The sequence below is a fragment of the Ctenocephalides felis genome, unplaced genomic scaffold (assembly GCF_003426905.1).
Source record: "Ctenocephalides felis isolate EL2017-DRISC unplaced genomic scaffold, ASM342690v1 CF-g0.4_SCAFFOLD_01886, whole genome shotgun sequence".
Classification (NCBI taxonomy): Eukaryota; Metazoa; Arthropoda; class Insecta; order Siphonaptera; family Pulicidae; genus Ctenocephalides; species Ctenocephalides felis.
Window position 1 is genome coordinate 80,194,859 of NW_020538040.1, and position 11,742 is coordinate 80,206,600.

The window sequence follows — 11,742 nt, forward strand, 5'->3', positions numbered from 1 at the left end:
GTTAAGTTTAATGATTACTTTTTGTTAATTATATATATGCATATGTATGTGGATATTATATTGTATGACTATAATAATAATAATATTTTATGTTAAAGGCAATAGACAAGATGAATTATGCTGTCACGTGAGTCGTGTGGAAGATGGAAGTGTAGCTATGAGAAACGGTAAATTGCATTTTAAGCAATCAGTTCGAATTTTGCTTTATGTATTTGTTTGTCAATAATAAATATCTGCTCACAGGAATTATCAAAGGCGACGAAATTTTAGTCATCAATGGAGCTGTAGTTTCAGATTTAGATATGATGTATTTAGAAAGTGTGTTACAAGAAGAACTCAGTCTCGTTATGAACATGAGGTAAAAATGTGACTAAATAAAATATTATATATATGATATTATGAAACAATTTAATGAAAATGTTACCTTATAATAATGATTATATTCAGATGTATATTTTTATATATTTCAGGTCATCTCGCACTTCTGCTCCATCGTGCATTTTGAGTGCTTCTCAAAGTAATCAAACGCAACAATATAGACCTTACAACCAGACTTCTGTTAATGATAATCCTCCCATGCCAATTGGAATTTTGGGCGACAATGTAACGATTACTGATGATGTGATCGATTCCTTGGTCTGCCCGCCTCCTCCTCTTGATCCTCCTACGATAGACGATCGTACGATCAGCGATCTCATAGTGCCTAAACCCCAAGATTGGGGTAAGTTTTTTCTTATTTATTAACTAATATCTTAAATGATTAGAAACAATTACAAAGAACAAATGTGTATGTGGTTTGGCTGATGTATGTTTGGAATTTTATATCGAAATACGTTTTTTAGAGAAGACATCGACTGATATAAGTATGTATTTTTTTCTGATAAACAGCGAATTATTAACAAAATATTGAATGTACATTAGCTTATTAAACAGGAATATTTATATAGAACATTTCATTAAAATTGTTTTATGAGTATCAGCCTATAAAAGCTTTTAAAAAATCAATAATTGCAAAAATTAAATTTTGCAAAAAATTCTTGAAATATCAATTGTTTAGTTGATCTAAAGTTGAGATAGAACTTCCGGAATTTTTACATTTTTAATATTAAAAATGTAGATTTTATTGATATTTTTTCATTCGTTATTATTTACATATTTGAAATGGTTTTCAATCAATCTAATTTATTTAAATATTGCTATAGATACGGATTACAAAATTGTTCAACGAAATCCATAAATTATCAATCGAACAAATCTCTGTTGAATAATAATAATTTAACAGGTATAGTTCCAGAACTATCTTGTATCAAATATTATTTCTTGGTCTAGATGCAACATCAAGTGATAGCAGAACCGCGACGCGCCCAACTTCTAGAACAAACTCCTTTGAAATAGAAAATTTATTGAAGGTAAAATAATTTATTTATTGCTAATACTTACATTTAATGAGTGTTGAACTTTTTTCATTACAAATGTCTACATTAAATATCTAGTCATGAATATATTGTGATTACTTTCAGACGGCTGAGCAAGTTACTGGATTTTGCCGTTCTCCGCAAGAAATACGTAAATCTACTCAAAGTCCTACTGGTGAATAATTTTTTTGGTGTATTCTCTGATAAACTTCCTATTATTTTTGCTGTTATAGTAGAAATGTTATGACATGATTATGAATCGGCTGTAATTTACATTCATAGATTTGTTTTACTAATTCTCGCTGAAATTATAATTTGATTCGTTATTTTTATTGATCAGGCCAACAAATATTTGATTTTTAGTTAAGCCTGTAATTTTGAAATACTTTAATTGTACTTGAATATTGTATTTAATCAATTTCTTTGATTTTTATGTTAGTTGATATAATTTTATAATATTTCAAATATTATTTATTCATTCAAAACATTTTGTTTTTGATGTAGGATCAGTAAGTTCCAACACTCACACGCCTAGCAGACAATTCAGTGATGCCGACAAAATGAGAAAAATTATTTTAGAACTTGTAGAAACCGAAAGAGCCTATGTAAAGGTATTACAAATTATTCATACAATATGTAATTAGTTAATATGTGACCATAAAACTTTTTTCTATTTGTGAAAAGGACCTGAATATATTGCTGGAAGAATACCTAGAACCATTGAAAGAACAAAGCTTTTTATCGAGCCAAGAAGTGGCAGCATTATTTGGAATATTAGAGAAATTGTACAGTTCCAATGCAACTTTGCACGTAATTTAGATGAGGCCTTAGAATTAGAAAGAAACTTTAGTGAACTATCTGAATGCTCCAAATTTAAGGTAATAATATCTGACAAAATGAGTAAAAACTATATATATATATATATATATATATATATATATATATTAGGGTGGTCCTTAATATGGACATTTTCAAATTTCTTTGCTCCCTAGGGCTCAAATGGTTCCAAATTGATAAAAAACAATTCTCTCAAAGTTTTAGCTCTTAATATTAACTTTTAGATTTTTGAATATGCTGAATATAAGTAAAACTTTTACAGAATAATTACTTCGAGTAATTAACATAAATAAAATTATTTTATTACAATATGCTATACAATACTGATTGTGAGAGAAAAGCAAACTATCATATGAAGCACTTATTTTATTTATATTATAAGATCTCCATTGGAAATTTCTATCCATGTTCTACATTATATCTAACTGTGAGATCTAATTAACTATGAAAAATATAATCATATTTATTCTATTTATTGTTTTTTCAGAATATATTATTCTCAATTGGAAGTGCATTCTTGTATTACGTGGGTCATTTCAAACTATACAGTTCATTTTGTGCAAGTCACTCAAAAGCGCAAAAAGTTTTACATCCAAGTAAGTAAAATGTCATTAAATATTATTGTATCTTTGACTATAAAAACTTACTGTTTGCTATTTCATCATAATTGTTATAGTTTTATATTTTTAATAGTCGATTATCAAGTTAAATATGAAATATAGAAAATTTGTTCCTAATAGATGATAATCCAATGATGAATAGAAGTGGTGCCCATTACTTAATGAAAACAAGCTATAAGCAGATTTAAAAAAAAATTATATATTAAATTATAAACATGTTTAATAAAAATCATTAGATAATTGCGTCAATGATATCTTCGGGAATCAAGAAAAAAAACAAATTTTTTATAATTTTGTTTTTTTTTGCAGATGAAGGAAATCAACAACTACAACAATTTTTACAATCTAAAAACCCTAGTAAAGAACATTCTTTCACATTAGAATCATATCTTATTAAGCCTATACAACGTATACTGAAATATCCTTTGTTGCTGCAACAATTGAAAAATCTAACTCGAGAAGACAGCGAGGAAAGACAACATCTCATGGGTAAGAAATAGTACTAATTTTTTACGTTATGTGTAAATTTAATATTGGGTATGGCACAAAGGTCTAATTTGACATTGAGCTATTAGATTGTAAAAACCAAACCAATTATATCACAAGAAATGGCACATATCAAACAAACAACTATGTATGATCAGTAAAACTCCCTCCTTGTTATTTCGGGGTAAAATGGGATAACTTTTTTTCGATCATCTATGAACATTTTAAAGATTTACGCTATTATGACCCATTGGTTTTGCAAAAAGCGTTATTTCCTCATAGATTAACATTTTCATTTATTGTATGTCAACGGAAAAATTGATATGTTTATCTGTAGTCAATAGGTAGATGTTATATATGAAAATAAAAAAGGCAAATTCAATTGTAAAGCACATTCATGATTTGAAAGTTGATATAATTTGCTTTATATTTGAGTATTAGAGAAAACTGGGTACAGATGGCAAACAAATTAAAATTTAAAGCCATACTTAATAAGTTGTTATTTTTATTTGTATACATCTACTAGTTGATTAAAATTTTCACTTACAAGCTACTTATTAAATTACAGAGGCTCTCAAAGGTATGGAGAAAGTAGCCGAACACATAAACGAAATGCAACGCATTCACGAAGAATATGGTGCAATTTTCGAACATTTGTTCAGGCAACATCAAAAGGCGTGCCGATTGCGAGTTGATTTAAGTCCAGGTAAATATTATGGAAATGGTTATATCATGTTTTATTTAAGTTTATGCACAAAACAATAATAACATAATTCTCCGTTTGTCTGGGCTTCCACAAATTAGACAGGATCTTTCTTTTCTTGTATTGCTTTTTGTTTCTCTTTATCTTTCGTATTTTATCTAAGGTCAGATAGAGTTTTCTTCATTAGTTTTGGAGACAAATCATCGTTATGAGCTAAATTATATACGCAACATTTTATCACTAGTAATTAACTGCTAATGCTCAACTAATAGCAAAATAATAAACAAAGAAATCTATCTGTGTTCAAGTAACACAAGAAGAAATCAAACAAAAAAACTTACTTTTTGCTTTTTGCAACGCGGCCTACAGTTCGAATGATGTTAATATAGGGTGCTGATTAAATGCAATAATGGAAAATTGTTCCAACAAACATACTTCAAGTTTTTTTCTCTGGACCCTATCTTATAAACAGTGTAGCTTAGCTGTTATGACAACTGTCACTGGCACAACTGTACCCAGTTTTCTCTAATACTCAAATATAAAGCAAATTATATCAACTTTCAAATCATGAATGTGCTTTACAATTGAATTTGCCTTTTTTATTTTCATATATAACATCTACCTATTGACTACAGATAAACATATCAATTTTTCCGTTGACATACAATAAATGAAAATGTTAATCTATGAGGAAATAACGCTTTTTGCAAAACCAATGGGTCATAATAGCGTAAATCTTTAAAATGTTCATAGATGATCGAAAAAAAGTTATCCTATGATAAATATTGTTACAAATATTTTACTTAATTTCGATATCTGAATCAACTTAACTTAATATCAATTGCGCTGTTGTATAAAATATATAATACTAATTATACATTAATCTTCCAGGAGATCTTTTATACTATGGCGGTGTAGAATGGTTGAACATTTCCGATTTCCTAGGAAAAATTAAGAAAGGTCAGTTTATAAATTTGTGTAAATAAATAAAATATAATGATTTGAGTTATATAAGAAAATTATATTCATAATAAATTTATTTGTAGGATTGGAGTTGCACGCAATGTGTTTTGTATTTAAATCAGCAGTAGTTTTCTTATGCAAAGAAAGAGTCAGACATCGCAAAAAACTTATGGTGAGTTATTATTTAAACATATAGTTGAAATTTTCATTATAACGTATTGATAACTATTTGGAATATCTTATAATACCATATTATGATTTCGCAGGGTGTTGCAAGCAAAAATACAAGTGAAGTAGAAATTATTCGCTATCAAGTTCTCATCCCAGTCACTGAAGTACAGGTAATAATGATAAATTAATATAATAATATTATAATTGCTCAAATTAGTTTAGGATCGAAAATTGAGGATTTTGAAATGAATAACAATATATTTTCAAATTTGATTAAAACAGTTAGGAATGACAGAAATATATATTAGACTAAATTATTATTTATTTATTATTATATATTAGTTGATATAAATCAAATGATTTCTACTATGTTGCTTCATTAAAAATGCAGATTTTTTAAAAATTAACTTTTATGTTTATTCATTAGCCTGTTGTTGTTTTAGGGATATTTCAAAAGAGTGCAAAATATATTTTCTTACATAAAAAACATTTTTTATATTGTTAAAAATCACTTATATTTTGTATATTAGGTGAGAACATCAACGAATCGAGATATGGATTCACATTTTCTATGGGAACTAATTCATTTAAGATCACAAGTGCAGAGGCGTACTGAAAAGGTCTATGTATTGAGTAATAGGTACGAATCAAATTCAATAAAGTTAATTATTAATATTGTTAATGTTGCACTATTATTTATTAAATCATTATATTTTCAGTACTTCAGATTTCCGGAATGCGTTCTTAAAAACAATACGACAAATTATTCGCGAAAGCGTTAGAAATATGTCTCTACCAGCAAATTATATGGCTTCTGGATCTACAAAACTTCCCTCAAGTGCAGGTAAAGTTTTACAACATTAAAAATGATAAAGCGAACATTGTTTCAATTTATTTATGCTTTACTTAAGGAGGTACTCTAGTATAGAAATTATTTTTTTTTGTTTTTTTTTCATATTTTCAAAGCTTAATTAATCTAGAATATGTGTAAAAGAATTTTTTTAAAAATTTGAATTATTTTCGAAGATAGAGCTATTTATTCATGATACGCCTCTTCGTTTTCATCCTATTGCAAATTTTTAAACGCGTTTTTTTTTTCAAAACGATTTCTACTAGACGTATTTACTTGGAATTTTCAGAGAATCTTTTTAAAAGACTTTTGCTAGCACATACTAGCCTCATTTTCGATTTTCAATTATTACTATTTTCAAAAAAATCAAAAAACTCAAAGAAAATGGTCTTTTTTTAAACAGCCAACACTTTGTAATGTTTTTTAACTTTTCTAGTATATGCCATTGAAACATCATTCAAGATTTAATATGATTTTTCATTTTGTATTATTAGGAGGGTTGCGTGGACACGGTTACATGCCATTTTTTGTCACTCCTTACGTTTTTTATATTTTCTCTGTACACTTGTAACATTGATAAATAAATTATAAAAAAAATTATTGTCTTTTTTGCGATAATTTAAAATTGGCTTAAAATTCATGACTCTACACTAGAATACCCTCTTAATTGAAGTAACTTGCTTGTTTATCATATATTTGGTTTTATGCATAAAATCAGTTGGTATATTACTCTCTATTTTTATTTGTTTCATCTTGTTACTTTAATCACAAATAAATTTAAATTATATGACTTTTATTAAGTTATGGCAAAAGATGCTGGAACAAGAACTCTAGAAAGGATTCCACGCGATAGAACGCAGGTAAGCAGAAAATACATGAAATAATAAAATAAAATAATAAAAATGCATAAAATAATAAAGTGAAATATAATAATAATGATCTAATCATATTTCTTGTTTATTAATAAAACAAAATATATTTCGTGTTTAATAGTTTTATGAACAATTAAAAAACATTGAATCGTAAATAACGTAAATAATAATAATATTATCATTATAAATGAGACAATAATAAAATGAATATAATGTTATTTTATTTTTCCGCAGGTACAAAATCAATCGGCTACGTTGAAAACTCGTCGTAGTAAAAGCTCTACTAGACAGCAGCAACATCAGATGAATAACAATAATGAGGAATCGAGCACTCATGATAGTAATGATAATGTAGATATGAAATTCCGATCAAGAATCAAAACCACAGGTGATATTACAGGTTTGTAAAGTAAATCGTAAATATCTTGATAGTCCATATCGTAGATAACATATTTTTTTAATTTTAAATTCCTCCTCGTATCTCGTACAGAAGACTATCTTTACCTATTATTAAAATAACCAGACGTCCTGGTTTGTCCGAGACACAGTCCCGAGTTTTTACCTTGTGTTCCGTTTTTAACAGCAATTTTTGACCTGGATTTAGATCTTTTGTGCCGGCTTGTCCCAGGTTTTCGAAAACTATAAGTTTCAATTGAATTTTCACTATAACTTGATAGGTTGATAATTAAATTACAATTACCCATCAAATATCTGAAAATCATCGAAAGCAAAATTCCAAAGGCTGTTTAAAATTATCTCTCACATTAATAATTCCAAACTTTAACTTTGAATTTTACAAAAATTAGCAAACATAGCATAGCAAATTTTGAAAACTAACTTTTTGGCTGTTTGGTACAGAGTATTAATTTTTTTTTTAAATTCTGAGTTAATTATGAAGAAAATTGAACACAATTTAATACTAGTATTAAAAGCAAAAAGACAAGTAAATAAAAAAATATAAGATACTGTATAACATATAATAGAATAATAAAGTTTTTACTTGCTAGTAATTCTGATTAAAACAAATTGTTTATTCTATTCCGTCTCGGATAAGCATAGCTACAATTTTCTTCCAGGTTTTGACATGAAAAATATGGTCACGTTACTAACATGGTTTTGATTTAGTTTTTTTTCGGTTGTACAATAAAATCTAGATTAGTTGTTACTTCTCGCACTAATGGCAATACTTCTTCATTTGTTATCATTGGTCTTGAGTACAAAATTAGGTTGCCAATGCTTCCACTTTAAATATTCAATATATGTATTTAAATTCGATATATATATATATATATATATATATATATAGATATATTGATTTATTTATACATCCTTTTATTTTACAGAAAATAATCAGGATCAAGAAAGTGATGAGGTTTCTAAACAAAAAGTCAAAATTCTAGGAAAGACTCCCAATCATTTAACATTAAGGTAATTTTTTTTTTGTAAAACATTAAGGCAGTACAAGACTTAAATTGTTATTAATTTTTATCTTTGCTTATTTATTTAATTTAGTTCAACATCAACCCTTTCTTGCGGCGACACGAGGGCACGCCTGGTTCACTCATCAAAGAAAACGGATAAATTGACTCTCGGAGGAACAGATCGCGTCGATGGAGATCAGGGCACGTCTTATAAGGATTTGGGTATATATTTCAATTTTGTTCACATATTTACATATAATAGAATTAGAAATATATTTATGATTTGAGAATATCTTGCTTGTAATTGAGGTGGAAACTATAGCAACAGTTGATATCAGTAGACCATTCTGTCGGTTTCCGAATCCGGTGTTGACTAGAATAACTCGTACTAAATAATGTTTTATTAAACTGAAAAATGAATATATGTATTTGCTATTGTAATCGCCAGCTAATTTGCTCTTATTGAAGTTGGGTCGCTCCCTGTTTTGTGTAGTAGTGTAAGTTACGCTGGTAAGATATCGATTAAAGATGATGGGTTTACGGTATAGCGGGGCTTCAAGGTCCACGGGTAAAAAGGTCTACCACCGATACCTCTGTAATAACTAGTTAAGAGTTTTTTAACGACAATATTTGAAAATGGAGGTAAAAGGATGTACAACCAGCCACTACGTTGATTTTTACGGCGTTAAAATCGGGAGATATATGGCAAAGTTTGAAAATCCGGAACAAAAGTATTTTCTTTCGTTTTTAGTTTTTTTGGTTGTGAGCACTGTAGTTTAATTTACGAGATCTTATTATAAATTTTAAGTATACTTTATTTAATTGTTTTATAAAATGTATTTAGATTCAATGGTTTTTTGTATACAACTTCGATTAAAGTTTACAAGTGGGTGGGGTAAACAGAACCAGCTGAACCTTTACCCTGGACAAAGTGTAAATAATAAAAATAGGAAACAAAAAAGTAAATTAAGTTCAAAAAAGCAATTTTACAGAAGATAAATTAAAAATAATAAATAAATAAATAAATATAGTAATTCCAACTCTACTGATATTTCTGACAAAAAAACAGATCAAGGTTATATACATTGTTATCTCTGTAAATAATGTCCCATGAAATTTATTTTTGGCAATGTAGCTATTATTTCGTAAAATTCTTTTAAAATTAGAAAGAGTCTTTGGGGTAAAAAGGGATAGGTGACTAATTTTTTAAAAATAACACATTTCTACAATGATGAATGAAATTAGCTGTAAGTTTCACTGAACATAGTCAGATAGTTGCTTGTTTGATAATTGCTATTTGTTGTGATATAATTGGTTTGGTTTTTACAATATAGTTTCTCAAAGTCAAATTGGACCTTTGTACTCCGCCCTACTCTATATATAGCAGATATTAAGATTTAAAAATCATTTGTTCGTTTGTCTGCTATATTCAATAAAACAGTACACAATATTTTGCACTCCATTCTAAAATTACTCAATGGGTTTATTTCTTTTCTATTCGAACACATGAAAGCAAAAAATGGAAACAGGTCTTCTGTTATAATTACGATCACCTTTGTCAAAATGAGCTATAGAAACTTTTGTAAATACCATTTCAATCTTTAATACAATCTACTTCTTACTTGTATATTGATAAAAAAATCTAGTAGTAGCTCAAAATTATGATTTGCCCTTTTTTATCATCGTATTGCCAGTTAATTTGTCTATATATCATTTATTTGAAATTTTACAAATATCATTATTTTTAGGTTCACCGATTTGGAAACCACGTGATCCACTAGGACCGTAAATAAATTATTAATTATAGATAAGCACCAATAAATTATTATATTCTATATGACTTTACGTATGCATCGATCACTGCATGTATCTTCAAGTATGTCATGGTTGTATATATATATATATATATATTAGGGTGGTCCTTAAAAAGGTCATTTTCGAATTTCCTTGCTCCCAGGGGCTCAAATGGTTCCAAATAGATAAAAAACGATTCCCTGAAAGTTTTAGCTCTTAATATTAACGTTTAGATAGAGCGCAATTCAATCAAAGTTTGTATGGAAAGAGCATGGTAAAAAATTTGAAAATTAAAAAAACGTGTTTTAGGCGTAACTTAGCGACAAATGAATGAGTTTTATTCATTCATTTGTTCGCTAAATTACATCTAAAAAACATTTTTTTAATTTTTGAAAATTTTTGCATGCTATTTCCATACAAAACTTTGATTGAATTGCGCTCTATCTAAACGTTAATATTAAGAGCTAAAACTTTCAGAGAATTGTTTTTTATCTATTTGGAACCATTTGAGCCCCTGGGAGCAAGGAAATTCGAAAATGACCTTTTTAAGGACCACCCTAATATATATATATATATATATATGTATGTATATATATATACAACCATATATAACTGAATATGGTGTAAATGTAATATGCATACTGTATCAGAATTGTTTCGTATGTGCGTACGAATTCGTTTGTGCGCATCGGTGTGTTTTTTGTATATGATACGTATTGGACATCACTTTCTTTTTAAGTTAATACTTCTGTTGCATTATGAAAATTATCAATTTATTACCAAGCACAAATTAATTTATATATTTTATCACACCTTTTGTCAATCGACATGACGTAACATTTTTTAAAGCAACTTTATAATAATTTTTAACTAAAAAATGCGTTTAATAAAAGGTGTGGTACGAGTAAGATAAATCAATTGTAATACCTATTTGTAGAACAGTATTGTACTTTAAAATTAATTTAGATATAACCAATGAAGAATTTTATAAATAAACGATTAACATGATTTAAATTACAAACAAATAATGTAACTTTAAGTATTACATTTAAATTATAATAAGATGATAAAGATATGTTACCAAGTATAATTTGCACGTGTACACTCACGGAGTTAAAATTGTTAATCATATTTAGAATTTATCATATATAAATCGATATAAAACTGTTAATCGCATGATCTCCCATACTAAATAAACTATAACTACTTTAGTCAATCCTATAAAAAGTTGATTACATTATGATATTCTATCAAACGGCCCGGTGCATTGTATTTAATTTTATTTCAGCAGGTGGTGTTGAATTGTTTATAATTTCGAAATTTATTTATCAATCTAGTCGTGATGAAAATAATTTTGATGCACAAGAATCAATTTTTATTAAACCGAAGCTTCCTAAGAGGTGCTTTCCATAAATAATTCAGACGTGTTTTTGTCTATTCGAATATAATTGTGATATGATATTATATGAAGCTTTAATTACTTTTATTACTATTATTAATTAACAAATTGTTGTGCCAAATTTTACTAAATCAACATTTCTATCAAACTTTATACATTTTAACTTAGGTTTTATATTCTTAAATATAAATATAATTTTATTAAAATTATA

At 27.4% G+C, this 11,742-nt stretch overlaps 1 protein-coding gene across 1 annotated transcript in view; it reads left to right on the plus strand.

The window, feature by feature from the left end:
• LOC113375424 overlaps nucleotides 1-10,153 on the plus strand; it is a 29,504-nt gene extending 19,351 nt beyond the window's left edge. The window contains 21 exon segments of the mRNA XM_026615362.1: nucleotides 99-167; nucleotides 244-358; nucleotides 540-725; nucleotides 1,295-1,409; nucleotides 1,521-1,590; nucleotides 1,920-2,026; nucleotides 2,100-2,181; nucleotides 2,184-2,293; nucleotides 2,740-2,848; nucleotides 3,182-3,361; nucleotides 3,927-4,064; nucleotides 4,953-5,021; nucleotides 5,108-5,196; nucleotides 5,291-5,365; nucleotides 5,726-5,835; nucleotides 5,915-6,039; nucleotides 6,847-6,905; nucleotides 7,152-7,317; nucleotides 8,261-8,345; nucleotides 8,430-8,560; nucleotides 10,087-10,153. Of these exon segments, the coding sequence (XP_026471147.1) occupies nucleotides 99-167; nucleotides 244-358; nucleotides 540-725; nucleotides 1,295-1,409; nucleotides 1,521-1,590; nucleotides 1,920-2,026; nucleotides 2,100-2,181; nucleotides 2,184-2,293; nucleotides 2,740-2,848; nucleotides 3,182-3,361; nucleotides 3,927-4,064; nucleotides 4,953-5,021; nucleotides 5,108-5,196; nucleotides 5,291-5,365; nucleotides 5,726-5,835; nucleotides 5,915-6,039; nucleotides 6,847-6,905; nucleotides 7,152-7,317; nucleotides 8,261-8,345; nucleotides 8,430-8,560; nucleotides 10,087-10,127 (2,231 nt within the window). The 3' untranslated portion in view covers nucleotides 10,128-10,153.
• The last annotated feature ends 1,589 nt before the right edge of the window (nucleotides 10,154-11,742 follow it).